Source organism: Hyla sarda, unplaced genomic scaffold, assembly GCF_029499605.1.
Source record: "Hyla sarda isolate aHylSar1 unplaced genomic scaffold, aHylSar1.hap1 scaffold_2756, whole genome shotgun sequence".
Lineage (NCBI taxonomy): Eukaryota > Metazoa > Chordata > Amphibia > Anura > Hylidae > Hyla > Hyla sarda.
The window spans coordinates 9,106-27,932 of NW_026609457.1; the positions used below are offsets into that span (position 1 = coordinate 9,106).

General features: G+C 49.3%; 1 protein-coding gene across 1 annotated transcript; it reads left to right on the plus strand.

Moving 5' to 3' along the window:
* The first annotated feature begins 513 nt into the window (after window positions 1-513).
* On the plus strand, window positions 514-11,422 carry LOC130325793 (uncharacterized). The gene is made up of 8 exons (XM_056553325.1): window positions 514-689; window positions 1,135-1,217; window positions 2,476-2,502; window positions 6,422-6,550; window positions 6,870-7,625; window positions 9,915-10,052; window positions 10,903-11,024; window positions 11,111-11,422. Exons 1-8 carry the CDS (start codon window positions 514-516, stop codon window positions 11,324-11,326), a joined length of 1,647 nt encoding a protein of 548 aa, XP_056409300.1. The 3' UTR covers window positions 11,327-11,422.
* The last annotated feature ends 7,405 nt before the right edge of the window (window positions 11,423-18,827 follow it).

The following is an 18,827-nucleotide window of genomic DNA, read 5'->3' on the forward strand; positions in this document are numbered from 1 at the left end:
GTGAAGCTGTGATACAAAGTGATGCTGTGATACAAAGTGATGCTGTGATGCAATGTGAAGCTGTGATACAATGTGATGCTGTTATGCAGTGTGCTGCTGTGATACAGTGTGATGCTGTGATACAATGTGATGCTGTGATACAATGTGATACAGTGTGATGCTGTGATACAATGTGATGCTGTGATACAGTGTGATGCTGTGATACAATGTGATGCTGTGATGCAATGTGAAGCTGTGATACAATGTGATGCTGTGATACAATGTGATGCTGTGATGCAATGTGATTGTCACGTATGGGCAGGGAAGGAGTGCTCGCTAAGCTCACCCGTGCCCCTGTCCCTTCCTACTTGTCCATCTATCCTAAATGATAGGCCGGCAACTGGTCGACAATCCCTTCCTAAATAAGTGAGGGGAGTCAAATGTCAACACAATAAGATACAATCCTGTCAGTTGTCAGGAGCAACAGGGAAACAAGCAACTAACAAAGACAAAGTAAACGTACACAAAAAGTCCATGTCAGTCAAACCGAGTCTAGTCAGGAGTGGGAAGAGGAGCCGAATCGCTACAACCAAAGAGAAGTCAGATAAGAAGCCAGAAGTCAAGTTGTCGGATATACAAGGGAATAAGGGAAAGCTAGCGACTCGGGTAATGACTGCTTTCACAGGCATCTTCCCAGTGACTGATGCCGGGTAATATAGGGAGATGCACATGTGGCCAATCAGAGCCAGCCACTCAGACAGCAGGGCGTAACCCGGCAACAACACCTTGTCAGCACCTGTTAACCCTGCTGGTGCTGACAGTACCCCCCCCCCCCCTATTAAGAGGGGTCTAGGTTTGTCTGGGTGAGAATCGTGGAATTTCTTAATTAAAGTGGCCGCATGGACAGAAGAGACCAGAACCCACGATCTCTCCTCCGGACCATCACCTTTCCAATGAAGTAAGTACTGGACAGAATTCTGTACCCTTCTGCTACCCAATATTCTAGTGACCTCATACTCAAGTACTCCGACAACCTCAACCGGAGGAGGCGGAATCGGGACTGGAGACTGAGTAAGAACAGAACGTTTTAACAAGGAGCAATGGACACATTATGAATCGTAAGAGAAAATGGTCATTTAAATCTGTAACTCACAGGATTAATAACTTCAATTACCTCATAAGGTCCAATGAACCTAGATGTCAGTTTCTTAGACGGATCCTTGAGACGGAGATTTTTGGTAGATAACCTCACTTTATCACCAACTTTACATTTTATGCCGCAAGTGCGTCTCTTGTCGGACGATTTCTTTTGTAGTTCTTGGGCGTTTTCCAGGTTCTTCTGAACCCAAACTGTGCAGTTTACTCCTAGTGGTGTTGACCTCAGGGTTATCCCTATCAGTATAGGTACAGGAAGAAATCCGTGGATTCAATCCATAAACACAAAAGAATGGGGACATACTGTAGAGGAATATTCTTGCATAGTGGTGTTGACCTCAGGGTTATCCCTATCAGTATAGGTACAGGAAGAAATCCGTGGATTCAATCCATAAACACAAAAGAATGGGGACATACTGTAGAGGAATATTCTAGGTTATTCAAGGCAAACTCATCTAGAGACAGAAGGGACGCCCATTCATTCTGCCACAGAACATCTCCGGTATTGTTCCACACTTTAATTGAACCTTTCAGTTTGACCGTTAGATTGCGGATGAATAAGATAACTGAACACCTAATTATTTACAAAAAACTTGCCAAAATTTAGAGACAAACTGTTCTCCTCGATCTGATATAATATTTTCTGGTAATCCATGGTCCCTAACGATATGTCTTATAAATAAGTCGGCGAGAATCTTGGCTGAAGGAAGATTTTTCTAAGGAATAAGACCCTGCGAAACCCATCCACCTCCCATAAAACAGATTGCCCTCAGATGGTGGCAGATCGGTCATAAAATCCATAGACATACGAGTCCAGGGTCTCTGAGGAATGGATAATGGACACAGCCCCCCCTGCAGGACGAATCCGAGCAGAGACACCACAAGAAGCTACAGAAGCTTTCACATCCCTGTTCAGGGTCGACCACCAAAATCTCCTTTGATCTAATCTCCGTGTACGATGATATCAGGACGAGCTCTAAGGGCGAACAATGAGATTCCCCGATTATACGGAGGCCAAACTCATTAGGTACAAAGATTTTACCTCTAGGAATCTCTGGAGGAACCAAACCTTGATTACTCAAAATTTCCAATGTTAAATCGTCAGATACTGCAGAGATAATCGCCCCTTGTGGAAGGATAGTCTCAGGATTAGAGACTATGGGGGGGATTTATCAAAACCTGTGCAGAGGAAAAGTGGCCCAGTTGCCCATAGCAACCAATCAGATCGCTTCTTACATTCTTAACAAGGCCTCTGCAAAATGAAAGCAGTGATCTGATTGGTTGCTATGGGCAACTGTTCCTCTGCACAGGTTTTTATAAATCTCCCTATAGGCTGAGAAGCGCTGAAACCTCGAGACAAGTTATCAGGTAAAGGTGCGATAGACAGAATCTCGGTGTGGGGGCAGAGGAGGCGTCCTCAGAAAAAACGGCACAAAAATCGGAAACAAATTCGGGTGGAATACTTTTACCCCCACGGAGGGCAGCAGGAGAGACTAATGCATTGGTTAGAACAATCAGGTCCCCACATGATAAGTCCCCTGAGGTCCAATCAAATGCAGGGTTAGGATTTCATAACCAGGATAAACCCAGAATCCCATCTACAGACACATCTTTTCTAAATGCATAAAACCGACCAATAATCCCATTTGGGGAGTAGAAAATCTGACACAACCCCCTGACAAGGGAGAATTCTCCACCCCAGAATTGGGAATTGCGTCCAAATGTCTCAAAGGTAAATTTAGAGACTTCATAAATCTTAGATCCACAAAATTAGCGGCGGAACCAGAATCAACAAAAACTTTACCAAATATTTTTCTCTTTTGAAAAGATATTTGCACTAATAACAAAATAAATTCGGAGATACCTGTGCGCCAAATGACCTCCCTGATTGTCATTTAGGCGCTGGAGTTTGACGCAATTCTGGAACCGATGTCCCTCGTCTCCACAAAAGAAACACGCGCTTCTCTTCCGAAAGGATTTTCTCTGCTGGGGGAGATTTCCCAATCTATAGGCTCCTCGGAAGAGACATGAGGGACAGGAGAAGAAGGAAAGATGGAGGAAGGAGAGGACAGGATTAGAAGGAAAGATGGAGGAAGGAGAGGACAGGAGAAGAAGAAAAGATGGAGGAAGGAGAGGACAGGAGAAGAAGGAAAGATGGAGGAAGGAGAGGACAGGAGAAGAAGGAAAGATGGAGGAAGGAGAGGACAGGAGAAGAAGGAAAGATGGAGGAAGGAGAGGACAGGAGAAGAAGGAAAGATGGAGGAAGGAGAGAACAGGATTAGGAGGAAAGATGGAGGAAGGAGAGGACAGGATTAGGAGGAAAGATGGAGGAAGGAGAGGACAGGATTAGGAGGAAAGATGGAGGAAGGAGAGGACAGGATTAGGAGGAAAGATGGAGGAAGGAGAGGACAGGATTAGAAGGAAAGATGGAGGAAGGAGAGGACAGGAGAAGAAGAAAAGATGGAGGAAGAAGAGGACAGGATTAGGAGGAAAGATGGAGGAAGGAGAGGACAGGAGAAGAAGGAAAGATGGAGGAAGGAGAGGACAGGATTAGAAGGAAAGATGGAGGAAGGAGAGGACAGGAGAAGAAGGAAAGATGGAGGAAGGAGAGGACAGGAGAAGAAGGAAAGGTGGAGGAAGGAGAGGACAGGAGAAGAAGGAAAGATGGAGGAAGGAGAGGACAGGAGAAGAAGGAAAGATGGAGGAAGGAGAGGACAGGATTAGGAGGAAAGATGGAGGAAGAAGAGGACAGGATTAGGAGGAAAGATGGAGGAAGGAGAGGACAGGAGAAGGAGGAAAGATGGAGGAAGGAGAGGACAGGATTAGGAGGAAAGATGGAGGAAGGAGAGGACAGGAGAAGAAGGAAAGATGGAGGAAGGAGAGGACAGGAGAAGAAGGAAAGATGGAGGAAGGAGAGGACAGGAGAAGAAGGAAAGATGGAGGAAGGAGAGGACAGGAGAAGAAGGAAAGATGGAGGAAGGAGAGGACAGGAGAAGAAGGAAAGATGGAGGAAGGAGAGGACAGGAGAAGAAGGAAAGATGGAGGAAGGAGAGGACAGGAGAAGAAGGAAAGATGGAGGAAGGAGAGGACAGGATTAGAAGGAAAGATGGAGGAAGGAGAGGACAGGATTAGAAGGAAAGATGGAGGAAGGAGAGGACAGGAGAAGAAGGAAAGATGGAGGAAGGAGAGGACAGGAGAAGAAGGAAAGATGGAGGAAGGAGAGGACAGGATTAGGAGGAAAGATGGAGGAAGGAGAGGACAGGATTAGGAGGAAAGATGGAGGAAGGAGAGGACAGGATTAGGAGGAAAGATGGAGGAAGGAGAGGACAGGATTAGGAGGAAAGATGGAGGAAGGAGAGGACAGGAGAAGAAGGAAAGATGGAGGAAGGAGAGGACAGGATTAGGAGGAAAGATGGAGGAAGGAGAGGACAGGAGAAGAAGGAAAGATGGAGGAAGGAGAGGACAGGATTAGGAGGAAAGATGGAGGAAGGAGAGGACAGGAGAAGAAGGAAAGATGGAGGAAGGAGAGGACAGGAGAAGAAGGAAAGATGGAGGAAGGAGAGGACAGGATTAGGAGGAAAGATGGAGGAAGGAGAGGACCGGATTAGGAGGCCGCTCTCCATCGCTTTCATACGTCAGGTCTGTAGCTAATGTCCTGGTTTGTTCTAATCAGGTGATTGATAATTCACTAAAACATCCTAAATAGCGTCAGATAATCCTGGTGTGAACTGACACCTAAGAGCCGGATCATTCCAGCCCGAAGCCGCGCGCCACTTCCCAAAACTCACAGTTCTCCTCTGCCGTTCTCTTTCCCTACATAAGACTGACTGCGATTCTACACGGATCATCATAACGAAGGCCCAAAAAACATCCACTGAACTCCATTCAGGATCTGAGGAAAGTAAGGAGAAGGCCACTCTTCAGGGTCTCCTTCCAACATGATGCTGTGATACAGTGTGATGCCGTGATACAGTGTGATGCTGTGATACAGTGTGATGCTGTGATACAGTGTGATGCCGTGATACAGTGTGATGCTGTGATACAATGTGATGCCGTGATACAGTGTGATGCCGTGATACAATGTGATGCTGTGATACAGTGTGATGCCGTGATACAGTGTGATGCTGTGATACAATGTGATACTGTGATGCAATGTGAAGCTGTGATACAATGTGATGCTGTGATGCAGTGTGATGCAGTGTGATGCCGTGATACAGTGTGATGCCGTGATACAGTGTGATGCCGTGATACAGTGTGATGCCGTGATACAGTGTGATGCCGTGATACAGTGTGATGCCGTGATACAATGTGATGCCGTGATACAATGTGATGCTGTGATGCAATGTGATGCTGTGATACAATGTGATGCTGTGATACAATGTGATACAGTGTGATGCTGTGATACAATGTGATGCTGTGATACAGTGTGATGCTGTGATACAATGTGATGCTGTGATGCAATGTGAAGCTGTGATACAATGTGATGCTGTGATACAATGTGATGCTGTGATGCAATGTGATTGTCACGTATGGGCAGGGAAGGAGTGCTCGCTAAGCTCACCCGTGCCCCTGTCCCTTCCTACTTGTCCATCTATCCTAAATGATAGGCCGGCAACTGGTCGACAATCCCTTCCTAAATAAGTGAGGGGAGTCAAATGTCAACACAATAAGATACAATCCTGTCAGTTGTCAGGAGCAACAGGGAAACAAGCAACTAACAAAGACAAAGTAAACGTACACAAAAAGTCCATGTCAGTCAAACCGAGTCTAGTCAGGAGTGGGAAGAGGAGCCGAATCGCTACAACCAAAGAGAAGTCAGATAAGAAGCCAGAAGTCAAGTTGTCGGGAATACAAGGGAATAAGGAAAAGCTAGCGACTCGGGTAATGACTGCTTTCACAGGCATCTACCCAGTGACTGATGCCGGGTAATATAGGGAGATGCACATGTGGCCAATCAGAGCCAGCCACTCAGACAGCAGGGCGTAACCCGGCAACAACACCTTGTCAGCACCTGTTAACCCTGCTGGTGCTGACAGTGTGATGCTGTGATACAATGTGATGCTGTGATACAATGTGATGCTGTGATACAGTGTGATGCTGTGATACAATGTGATGCTGTGATACAGTGTGATGCTGTGATACAATGTGATGCTGTGATACAGTGTGATGCTGTGATACAATGTGATGCTGTGATACAATGTGATGCTGTGATTTGTTGCCTTCATGGCCTTTGAGCTGTTACATTGTGTCACGTTGTGCGGGGGTCTCACTTTTCTGTTTCCCGCAGATTTCAGCTATGAGGACCCCTCTTTCCTCCATGACCTGGAGCTGCACACAGGGAAGGCGTACCCCAATCTGGGCAGCGCCCCGCAATACACTGAACAGTCCCTGTATTACTGGCAGTCCTATAACCAAGGTAATATGGTTATTACAGAGCAGCCTGTGGTGGAACTACAAGCCCCAGCATCCACTGCCATCTAGACCCCTCCAGTCCCACAATTCACCACCACAGCTGGGGGCCTCAGGGTGGAAGGCTGTCAGGGCATGCTGGGAATTGTAGTTTAAAATCATCAGGAGAGCCACAGCTTGAAGGTCACTGATCTACTTTGTCTCCTGGTCTGGACTTGCTGGCACTTGTAGTTCCACTCTGGCTTTCGGCCTGGAGGCCGCTGTGATCTCTTACTTATATGCCGCTTAAGTTCAGCAGAATTAGTAAAGTGTAATTTATCTCTTAGGACTGGACTCAAACCAGGAGGAATATCCTCAATCCTTCCAGAATCTCCTCCCTAACCCCGCCCACAGCGACGACTCCTTATACCACAACAGGGAGGAGCTACAGCCTAACCCCGCCCACAGCAACAACTCCTTATACCACAACAGGGAGGAGCTACAGCCTAACCCCGCCCACAGCGACAACTCCTTATACCACAGCCAGGAGGAGCTACAGCCTAACCCCGCCCACAGCGACAACTCCTTATACCACAGCCGGGAGGAGCTACAGCCTAACTCCGCCCACAGCGACAACTCCTTATACCACAGTCGGGAGGAGCTACAGCCTAACTCCGCCCACAGCGAAGACTCCTTATACCACAGCCGGGAGGAGCTACAGCCTAACTCCGCCCACAGCGAAGACTCCTTATACCACAGCCGGGAGGAGCTACAGCCTAACTCCGCCCACAGCGAAGACTCCTTATACCACAGCCGGGAGGAGCTACAGCCTAACTCCGCCCACAGCGAAGACTCCTTATACCACAGCCAGGAGGAGCTACAGCCTAACTCCGCCCACAGCGAAGACTCCTTATACCACAGCCGGGAGGAGCCCTTCCCCATGGCCGACGCCTACCCCGGCAAGATGGCCCCTGGCTCGGTGGGGGATGAGAGCTTCTCCTGGGCATCTCAAGAATGGCACAACTGGGACGACACCACCTGGATGACCTGCAGCCAATCCCTGGATGTGATGAGCGGCAGCAGACATAGAGCGCCCCCCACAGGTGAGAACAGCAGCATTAACTGTAGAGCGCCCCCCACAGGTGAGAACAGCAGCATTAACTGTAGAGCGCCCCCCACAGGTGAAAACAGCAGCATTAACTGTAGAGCGCCCCCCACAGGTGAGAACAGCAGCATTAAGTGTAGAGCGCCCCCCACAGGTGAGAACAGCAGCATTAAGTGTAGAGCGCCCCACAGGTGAAAACAGCAGCATTAACTGTAGAGCGCCCCCCACAGGTGAGAACAGCAGCATTAAGTGTAGAGCGCCCCACAGGTGAAAACAGCAGCATTAACTGTAGAGCGCCCCCCACAGGTGAGAACAGCAGCATTAAGTGTAGAGCGCCCCCCACAGGTGAGAACAGCAGCATTAAGTGTAGAGCGCCCCCCACAGGTGAGAACAGCAGCATTAAGTGTAGAGCGCCCCACAGGTGAAAACAGCAGCATTAACTGTAGAGCGCCCCCCACAGGTGAGAACAGCAGCATTAAGTGTAGAGCGCCCCCCACAGGTGAGAACAGCAGCATTAACTGTAGAGCCCCCCACAGGTGAGAACAGCAGCATTAAGTGTAGAGCCCCCCACAGGTGAGAACAGCAGCATTAACTGTAGAGCCCCCCACAGGTGAGAACAGCAGCATTAACTGTAGAGCCCCCCACAGGTGAGAACAGCAGCATTAACTGTAGAGCCCCCCACAGGTGAGAACAGCAGCATTAACTGTAGAGCCCCCCACAGGTGAGAACAGCAGCATTAACTGTAGAGCCCCCCACAGGTGAGAACAGCAGCATTAAGTGTAGAGCGCCCCCCACAGGTGAGAACAGCAGCATTAAGTGTAGAGCGCCCCCCACAGGTGAGAACAGCAGCATTAACTGTAGAGCCCCCCACAGGTGAGAACAGCAGCATTAACTGTAGAGCCCCCCACAGGTGAAAACAGCAGCATTAACTGTAGAGCCCCCCACAGGTGAGAACAGGAGCAATAACTGTAGAGCCCCCCACAGGTGAGAACAGGAGCAATAACTGTAGAGCCCCCCACAGGTGAGAACAGGAGCAATAACTGTAGAGCGCCCCCCACAGGTGAGAACAGGAGCAATAACTGTAGAGCGCCCCCCACAGGTGAGAACAGGAGCAATAACTGTAGAGCGCCCCCCACAGGTGAGAACAGCAGCATTAACTGTAGAGCCCCCCACAGGTGAGAACAGCAGCATTAACTGTAGAGCGCCCCCCACAGGTGAGAACAGGAGCAATAACTGTAGAGCGCCCCCCACAGGTGATTTCTGTATCTATAGTCAGTAGTTTGTTACAGTGTATCAGGTGACTTGTGTATCTATAGTCAGTAGTTTGTTACAGTGTATCAGGTGACTTGTATCTATAGTCAGTAGTTTGTTACAGTGTATCAGGTGACTTGTGTATCTATAGTCAGTAGTTTGTTACAGTGTATCAGGTGACTTGTGTATCTATAGTCAGTAGTTTGTTACAGTGTATCAGGTGACTTGTGTATCTATAGTCAGTAGTTTGTTACAGTGTATCAGGTGACTTGTGTATCTATAGTCAGTAGTTTGTTACAGTGTATCAGGTGACTTGTATCTATAGTCAGTAGTTTGTTACAGTGTATCAGGTGATTTCTGTATCTATAGTCAGTAGTTTGTTACAGTGTATCAGGTGACTTGTGTATCTATAGTCAGTAGTTTGTTACAGTGTATCAGGTGACTTGTGTATCTATAGTCAGTAGTTTGTTACAGTGTATCAGGTGACTTGTGTATCTATAGTCAGTAGTTTGTTACAGTGTATCAGGTGACTTGTGTATCTATAGTCAGTAGTTTGTTACAGTGTATCAGGTGACTTGTGTATCTATAGTCAGTAGTTTGTTACAGTGTATCAGGTGACTTGTGTATCTATAGTCAGTAGTTTGTTACAGTGTATCAGGTGACTTGTATCTATAGTCAGTAGTTTGTTACAGTGTATCAGGTGATTTCTGTATCTATAGTCAGTAGTTTGTTACAGTGTATCATGTGACTTGTGTATCTATAGTCAGTAGTTTGTTACAGTGTATCAGGTGATCTGTGTATCTATAGTCAGTAGTTTGTTACAGTGTATCAGGTGACTTGTGTATCTATAGTCAGTAGTTTGTTACAGTGTATCAGGTGACTTGTGTATCTATAGTCAGTAGTTTGTTACAGTGTATCAGGTGACTTGTGTATCTATAGTCAGTAGTTTGTTACAGTGTATCAGGTGACTTGTGTATCTATAGTAATTATACTGAACACAGATCACTTAGTAACTATCACCCCCATCATCCTCCAGGCTTCCATTACACTGACAGCGGCTTCTATCAGACATCCAGCCTCACTGGTCTCGGAGCCGGCGCCGAAAAAGACATATACTACCCAGCGCATGGCCAGAGGAGCGCCAAAGTAAAGGACGGCAAGCCCCCAACATCAGGTGAGCGCCCATCCTGTGTATCTAAGCCATGTGTGATACTGTCTGCTCTGCTGCCTGTATCTGATCTTATAATACAGCAGTGTTTCCCAACCAGTGTACCTCCTGCTGTTGCAAAACTACAACTCCCAGCATACCTGGACCGCCGTTGGCTTTCCAGACATGCTGGGAGTTGTAGTTTTCCAACAATTGGAGGCGCCCTGGTTGGGAAACACTGAACTATATGATACTGTACTGAGCTGTGTATCTAATCCTATTGTGTGATAATGCACTGAGCTGTGTATCTAATCCTATCATGTGTGATACTGTACTGAGCTGTGTATCTAATCCTACCATCTGTGATACTGTGCTGATCGGCTGTATCTAATGCTTTCAAGTGTAATACTGTGCTGATCGGCTGTATCTAATCCTATCATGTATGACACTGCACTGAGCCACTGTATCTAATCCTATCATGTGTGATACTGTGCTGAGCTGTGTATCTAATGCTATCATGTGTGATACTGTCTGCTGAGCTGTGTATCTAATCCTATTGTGTGATACTGTTTCCTGTATCTGATCCTATCATGTGTGATACTATCTGCTGGGCTGCTGTATCTAATCCTATCATGTGTGATACTGTGCTGACCTGATGTATCTAATCCTATCATGTGTGATACGGTTTGCTGAGCCAATGTATCTAATCCTATCATGTGTGATACTGTCTGCTGAGCTGTGTATCTAAACCTATCATGTATGATACTGTATTCTGCACCACTGTATTTACAAAGTGGGTGATACTGCTAAGTGGATGTATCTAAGTCTATCATGTTTGATACAGTCCAATAACCGCATCCTTTCTTTTCCCTTAAAGCTAATGCGGGTCCAATCCAGCTCTGGCAGTTCCTCCTGGAATTACTCCAAGACGCCTCCTGTCAGAAGTTGATCAGCTGGACGGGCAATGGTTGGGAGTTTAAGCTCTCCGACCCCAATGAGGTAGGTACCGCCTTGTATCTAAGCATATCCCCGTATCTCATCTCCCCTCCCCCCGCTGACCCCCTCCTCTATGGTCGCACTCGCAGGTCGCTCGCCGATGGGGGAAACGGAAGAACAAACCGAGGATGAACTACGAGAAGCTGAGCCGCGGTCTGCGCTATTATTACCACAAGAACATCATCCACAAGACCGGCGGGCAGCGTTACGTCTACAGATTCGTCTGCGACCTCCAGGACCTCCTGACCCGACCCTCACCGGGCCCCCAGCACCAAGCCAAGGGCCACAGGCCGAAGACCCTGTGAGGAGCCGGCGCCGCCCTGCGCCAAAGACTGAGAACGCCACATAGGGCGACGGGACCCCCGACCTGCAGTCAGAGCGCCCCCTGTCCAAGCACTGAGGGCCCCGCGGGGGGGGGGGGGGGGATCACACTGTAAAGCCCCCTGTAATGATGAGATGGGGGGGGGGGGGGGGGGGGCTCCCAGCATCCTCTGCTCCATACACTTCATATATACTGTAACCCCCCTGTAATGATGGGATGGGGGGGGGGGGGGGGGGGGCTTCCAGCATCCTCTGCTCCGTACACTTCATATATACTGTAACCCCCCTGTAATGATGGGATGGGGGGGGGGGGGGGGGGGGGCTTCCAGCATCCTCTGCTCCGTACACTTCATATATACTGTAACCCCCCTGTAATGATGAGATGGGGGGGGGCTCCCAGCATCCTCTGCTCCATACACTTCATATATACTGTAACCCCCCTGTAATGATGAGATGGGGGGGGGGGGGGGGCTCCCAGCATCCTCTGCTCCGTACACTTCATATATACTGTAACCCCCCTGTAATGATGGGATGGGGGGGGGGCTTCCAGCATCCTCTGCTCCGTACACTTCATATATACTGTAACCCCCCTGTAATGATGGGATGGGGGGGGCTCCCAGCATCCTCTGCTCCGTACACTTCATATATACTGTAACCCCCCTGTAATGATGAGATGGGGGGGCTCCCAGCATCCTCTGCTCCGTACACTTCATATATACTGTAACCCCCCTGTAATGATGAGATGGGGGGGGGCTCCCAGCATCCTCTGCTCCGTACACTTCATATATACTGTAACCCCCCTGTAATGATGAGATGGGGGGGGGGGGGGGGGCTCCCAGCATCCTCTGCTCCATACACTTCATATATACTGTAACCCCCCTGTAATGATGGGATGGGGGGGGGCTCCCAGCATCCTCTGCTCCGTACACTTCATATATACTGTAACCCCCCTGTAATGATGAGATGGGGGGGGGGGCTCCCAGCATCCTCTGCTCCATACACTTCATATATACTGTAACCCCCCTGTAATGATGAGATGGGGGGGCTCCCAGCATCCTCTGCTCCGTACACTTCATATATACTGTAACCCCCCTGTAATGATGAGATGGGGGGGGGGCTCCCAGCATCCTCTGCTCCGTACACTTCATATATACTGTAACCCCCTGTAATGATGAGATGGGGGGGGGGGCTCCCAGCATCCTCTGCTCCGTACACTTCATATATACTGTAACCCCCCTGTAATGATGAGATGGGGGGGGGCTCCCAGCATCCTCTGCTCCGTACACTTCATATATACTGTAACCCCCCTGTAATGATGAGATGGGGGGGGCTCCCAGCATCCTCTGCTCCGTACACTTCATATATACTGTAACCCCCTGTAATGATGAGATGGGGGGGGCTCCCAGCATCCTCTGCTCCGTACACTTCATATATACTGTAACCCCCCTGTAATGATGAGATGGGGGGGGGGCTCCCAGCATCCTCTGCTCCGTACACTTCATATATACTGTAACCCCCCTGTAATGATGAGATGGGGGGGGCTCCCAGCATCCTCTGCTCCGTACACTTCATATATACTGTAACCCCCTGTAATGATGAGATGGGGGGGCTCCCAGCATCCTCTGCTCCGTACACTTCATATATACTGTAACCCCCTGTAATGATGAGATGGGGGGGGGGGGGGGGGGAGGCTCCCAGCATCCTCTGCTCCGTACACTTCATATATACTGTAACCCCCTGTAATGATGAGATGGGGGGGGCTCCCAGCATCCTCTGCTCCGTACACTTCATATATACTGTAACCCCCCTGTAATGATGAGATGGGGGGGGGGGGGCTCCCAGCATCCTCTGCTCCGTACACTTCATATATACTGTAACCCCCTGTAATGATGAGATGGGGGGGGGGGGGGGGAGGCTCCCAGCATCCTCTGCTCCGTACACTTCATATATACTGTAACCCCCTGTAATGATGAGATGGGGGGGGGGAGGCTCCCAGCATCCTCTGCTCCGTACACTTCATATATACTGTAACCCCCCTGTAATGATGAGATGGGGGGGGGGGGGGGGAATCACACTGTAACCCCCCTGTAATGATGAGATGGGGGGGGGGGGGGGAGGCTCCCAGCATCCTCTGCTCCGTACACTTCATATATACTGTAACCCCCTGTAATGATGAGATGGGGGGGGCTCCCAGCATCCTCTGCTCCGTACACTTCATATATACTGTAACCCCCCTGTAATGATGAGATGGGGGGGGGGGGGGCTCCCAGCATCCTCTGCTCCGTACACTTCATATATACTGTAACCCCCTGTAATGATGAGATGGGGGGGGCTCCCAGCATCCTCTGCTCCGTACACTTCATATATACTGTAACCCCCCCTGTAATGATGGGATGGGGGGGGGGGGGGGGGGGCTCCCAGCATCCTCTGCTCCGTACACTTCAGGTACATTCCTAAAACCTTGTACATAAGATGTAAGATATTGTTATATTTTCCTAATAATAAAGTTATTATTCTTAAGAGATTTGTGTTGTGTGAGATGCTCTGCAGGGGCTTCATCTATAAGTGTAGTTCGGGCAGTAGGGGGTCTTCATCTATAAGTGTAGTTCGGGCAGTAGGAGGGCTTCATCTATAAGTGTGTAGTTCGGGCAGTAGGAGGGCTTCATCTATAAGTGTGTAGTTCGGGCAGTAGGGAGTCTTCATCTATAAGTGTGTAGTTCGGGCAGTAGGGGGGTCTTCATCTATAAGTGTGTAGTTCGGGCAGTAGGGGGGTCTTCATCTATAAGTGTAGTTCGGGCAGTAGGGGGGTCTTCATCTATAAGTGTGTAGTTCGGGGCAGTAGGGGGGGTCTTCATCTATAAGTGTGTAGTTCAGGCAGTAGGGGGGGTCTTCATCTATAAGTGTAGTTCGGGGCAGTAGGGGGTCTTCATCTATAAGTGTGTAGTTCAGGGCAGTAGGGGGGTCTTCATCTATAAGTGTGTAGTTCGGGCAGTAGGGGGGTCTTCATCTATAAGTGTAGTTCGGGCAGTAGGGGGGTCTTCATCTATAAGTGTGTAGTTCGGGCAGTAGGGGGGTCTTCATCTATAAGTGTGTAGTTCGGGCAGTAGGGGGGTCTTCATCTATAAGTGTGTAGTTCGGGCAGTAGGGGGGGTCTTCATCTATAAGTGTAGTTCGGGCAGTAGGGGGGTCTTCATCTATAAGTGTAGTTCGGGCAGTAGGGGGGTCTTCATCTATAAGTGTAGTTCGGGCAGTAGGGGGGTCTTCATCTATAAGTGTAGTTCGGGCAGTAGGGGGGTCTTCATCTATAAGTGTAGTTCGGGCAGTAGGGGGGTCTTCATCTATAAGTGTAGTTCGGGCAGTAGGGGGGTCTTCATCTATAAGTGTAGTTCGGGCAGTAGGGGGGTCTTCATCTATAAGTGTAGTTCGGGCAGTAGGGGGGTCTTCATCTATAAGTGTAGTTCGGGCAGTAGGGGGGTCTTCATCTATAAGTGTAGTTCGGGCAGTAGGGGGTCTTCATCTATAAGTGTAGTTCGGGCAGTAGGGGGTCTTCATCTATAAGTGTAGTTCGGGCAGTAGGGGGGTCTTCATCTATAAGTGTAGTTCGGGCAGTAGGGGGTCTTCATCTATAAGTGTAGTTCGGGCAGTAGGGGGGTCTTCATCTATAAGTGTGTAGTTCGGGCAGTAGGAGGGCTTCATCTATAAGTGTAGTTCGGGCAGTAGGGGGGTCTTCATCTATAAGTGTAGTTCGGGCAGTAGGGGGGTCTTCATCTATAAGTGTAGTTCGGGCAGTAGGGGGGTCTTCATCTATAAGTGTAGTTCGGGCAGTAGGGAGGGTCTTCATCTATAAGTGTAGTTCGGGCAGTAGGGGGGTCTTCATCTATAAGTGTAGTTCGGGCAGTAGGGGGGTCTTCATCTATAAGTGTTAGTTCGGGCAGTAGGGGGGTCTTCATCTATAAGTGTAGTTCGGGCAGTAGGGGGGTCTTCATCTATAAGTGTAGTTCGGGCAGTAGGGGGGGTCTTCATCTATAAGTGTAGTTCGGAGGCAGTAGGGGGGGTCTTCATCTATAAGTGTAGTTCGGGGCCATCTATAAGTGTAGTTCGGGCAGTAGGGGGTCTTCATCTATAAGTGTAGTTCGGGCAGTAGGGGGTCTTCATCTATAAGTGTAGTTCGGGCAGTAGGGGGGTCTTCATCTATAAGTGTAGTTCGGGCAGTAGGGGGGGTCTTCATCTATAAGTGTAGTTCGGGCAGTAGGGGGGGTCTTCATCTATAAGTGTAGTTCGGGCAGTAGGGGGTCTTCATCTATAAGTGTAGTTCGGGCAGTAGGGGGTCTTCATCTATAAGTGTAGTTCGGGCAGTAGGGGGGTCTTCATCTATAAGTGTAGTTCGGGCAGTAGGGGGTCTTCATCTATAAGTGTAGTTCGGGCAGTAGGGGGGTCTTCATCTATAAGTGTAGTTCGGGCAGTAGGAGGGGCTTCATCTATAAGTGTAGTTCGGGCAGTAGGGGGGTCTTCATCTATAAGTGTAGTTCGGGCAGTAGGGGGTCTTCATCTATAAGTGTAGTTCGGGCAGTAGGGGGTCTTCATCTATAAGTGTAGTTCGGGCAGTAGGAGGGCTTCATCTATAAGTGTAGTTCGGGCAGTAGGGGGGTCTTCATCTATAAGTGTAGTTCGGGCAGTAGGGGGTCTTCATCTATAAGTGTGTAGTTCGGGCAGTAGGGGGTCTTCATCTATAAGTGTAGTTCGGGCAGTAGGGGGGTCTTCATCTATAAGTGTAGTTCGGGCAGTAGGGGGGTCTTCATCTATAAGTGTAGTTCGGGCAGTAGGGGGGTCTTCATCTATAAGTGTAGTTCGGGCAGTAGGGGGTCTTCATCTATAAGTGTAGTTCGGGCAGTAGGGGGTCTTCATCTATAAGTGTAGTTCGGGCAGTAGGGGGTCTTCATCTATAAGTGTAGTTCGGGCAGTAGGGGGGTCTTCATCTATAAGTGTAGTTCGGGCAGTAGGGGGGTCTTCATCTATAAGTGTAGTTCGGGCAGTAGGGGGGGTCTTCATCTATAAGTGTAGTTCGGGCAGTAGGGGGTCTTCATCTATAAGTGTAGTTCGGGCAGTAGGGGGGTCTTCATCTATAAGTGTAGTTCGGGCAGTAGGGGGGTCTTCATCTATAAGTGTAGTTCGGGCAGTAGGGGGTCTTCATCTATAAGTGTAGTTCGGGGCAGTAGGGGGGTCTTCATCTATAAGTGTAGTTCGGGCAGTAGGAGGGCTTCATCTATAAGTGTAGTTCGGGCAGTAGGGGGGTCTTCATCTATAAGTGTAGTTCGGGCAGTAGGGGGTCTTCATCTATAAGTGTAGTTCGGGCAGTAGGGGGTCTTCATCTATAAGTGTAGTATCGGGCAGTAGGAGGGCTTCATCTATAAGTGTAGTTCGGGCAGTAGGGGGGTCTTCATCTATAAGTGTGTAGTTCGGGCAGTAGGGGGGTCTTCATCTATAAGTGTAGTTCGGGCAGTAGGGGGTCTTCATCTATAAGTGTGTAGTTCGGGCAGTAGGGGGGGTCTTCATCTATAAGTGTAGTTCGGGCAGTAGGGGGGGTCTTCATCTATAAGTGTAGTTCGGGCAGTAGGGGGTTTTCATCTATAAGTGTGTAGTTCGGGCAGTAGGAGGGGCTTCATCTATAAGTGTAGCTCGGGCAGTAGGGGGGTCTTCATCTATAAGTGTGTAGTTCAGGCAGTAGGGGGGGTCTTCATCTATAAGTGTGTAGTTCGGGCAGTAGGGGGGTCTTCATCTATAAGTGTGTAGTTCGGGGCAGTAGGGGGGGGTCTTCATCTATAAGTGTAGTTCGGGCAGTAGGGGGTCTTCATCTATAAGTGTGTAGTTCGGGCAGTAGGGGGTCTTTCATCTATAAGTGTGTAGTTCGGGCAGTAGGAGGGCTTCATCTATAAGTGTAGCTCGGGCAGTAGGGGGTCTTCATCTATAAGTGTGTAGTTCAGGCAGTAGGGGGGTCTTCATCTATAAGTGTGTAGTTCGGGCAGTAGGGGGGTCTTCATCTATAAGTGTAGTTCGGGCAGTAGGGGGGTCTTCATCTATAAGTGTGTAGTTCGGGCAGTAGGAGGGCTTCATCTATAAGTGTAGCTCGGGCAGTAGGGGGGTCTTCATCTATAAGTGTGTAATTCGGGGCAGTAGGGGGGCGCCTCACCCCCTATCACACATACATCCCCAGCACCTGTAGAACCAGGTGACCCATCACCGGCTCTTGCTGCCCCCAGTGGTCATGTGAGGAGCTGCAGCGACTATCGGCTCGGCAGTGGTTTCCTTTGAGGGGCGGCTGTAGGTAGAAGAGCAGATACTGAGCCCCCCTGATATCTGCATTCACTCCTGTATGTGTAATATTATCTACAGCAGTGCCCCTCAACCAGGGTGCCTCCAGCTGTTGTAGAACTGCAACTCCCAGCATGCCCGGACAGCATCGCTCATGTGATGGGCAGGTTCGGGGCAGAGGTTCCTTGTTGACTTCTAAGTGAATACAGAGAACTCCTTTATTTCTGTGACTCCTGGACGAGCCCTTTAAGTGACACCTCAGACCCAGGGTTAGAATAAGATGGCAGCGCCCCCCCCTGTCCACAGGCTGCAGGTGGTATTGTTAGCAATTTAATTCACTTCAATTGTGTAGAGCTGCAATACAGCACACAACCAGGGGCGGCGCTGTTATGCTAATCCAGTAGATGAACTGCAGTAGAGGCAGCACGAAGGCGCCACCTAGTGGGGAGGTGGGATAAGCCATAAACGCACCTTTACAGCCGCTGATCAGGGTGGGGGAGGGGCGCAGGCGGAGGTCGTGGGCCGGAAGTTTCCAGGACACAGAGTCGGTCGCTTGTGAAACCTCTGCTGAGCGCGAGTCATAGCGAGAAACAGGTGACGCGAGAAACCCGAAAAACTGCAAGACAAGTGCACAGGACGACCGCAGTCCGGCAGTCCCATGTAAATACAAGAACGCAGAAGATGAAATGTTCTGATAGACTTAGCGTTCCCTAATGTGAAGATGCGCCAAATTACAAGTGCACCACAAACTAATCGAAATCTCCTCCAACAGCGAAGCGCAGAGATCTCCGATATAACGTGCGCCAAATTACAAGAAGCCGACCTCATAAAATGTGCGCAGAGATCTCCGATACAACGTGCGCCAAATTACAAGGTGCCGACCTCATAAAATAGTGCGCAGAGATCTCCGATACAAACGTGCGCCAAATTACAAGGTGCCGACCTCATAAAATGTGCGCAGAGATCTCCGATACAACGTGCGCCAAATTACAAGGTGCCGACCTCATAAAATGTGTGCAGAGATCTCCGATACAACGTGCGCCAAATTACAAGGAGCCGACCTCATAAAATGTGCGCAGAGATCTCCGATACAACGTGCGCCAAATTTATTACAAGGTGCCGACCTCAAAATGTGCGCAGAGATCTCCGATACAACGTGCGCCAAATTACAAGGTG

Bases quoted from the DNA above. Each gene is read 5' to 3' on its own strand.
- LOC130325793 (XM_056553325.1), top strand. From the start codon at position 514: ATGTCAGTCAAACCGAGTCTAGTCAGGAGTGGGAAGAGGAGCCGAATC. The intron at 2,503-6,421 runs GTAAAGGTGCGA...TGTTTCCCGCAG, and splicing joins ACCTCGAGACAAGTTATCAG to ATTTCAGCTATGAGGACCCC. The intron at 7,626-9,914 runs GTGAGAACAGCA...ATCATCCTCCAG, and splicing joins ACATAGAGCGCCCCCCACAG to GCTTCCATTACACTGACAGC.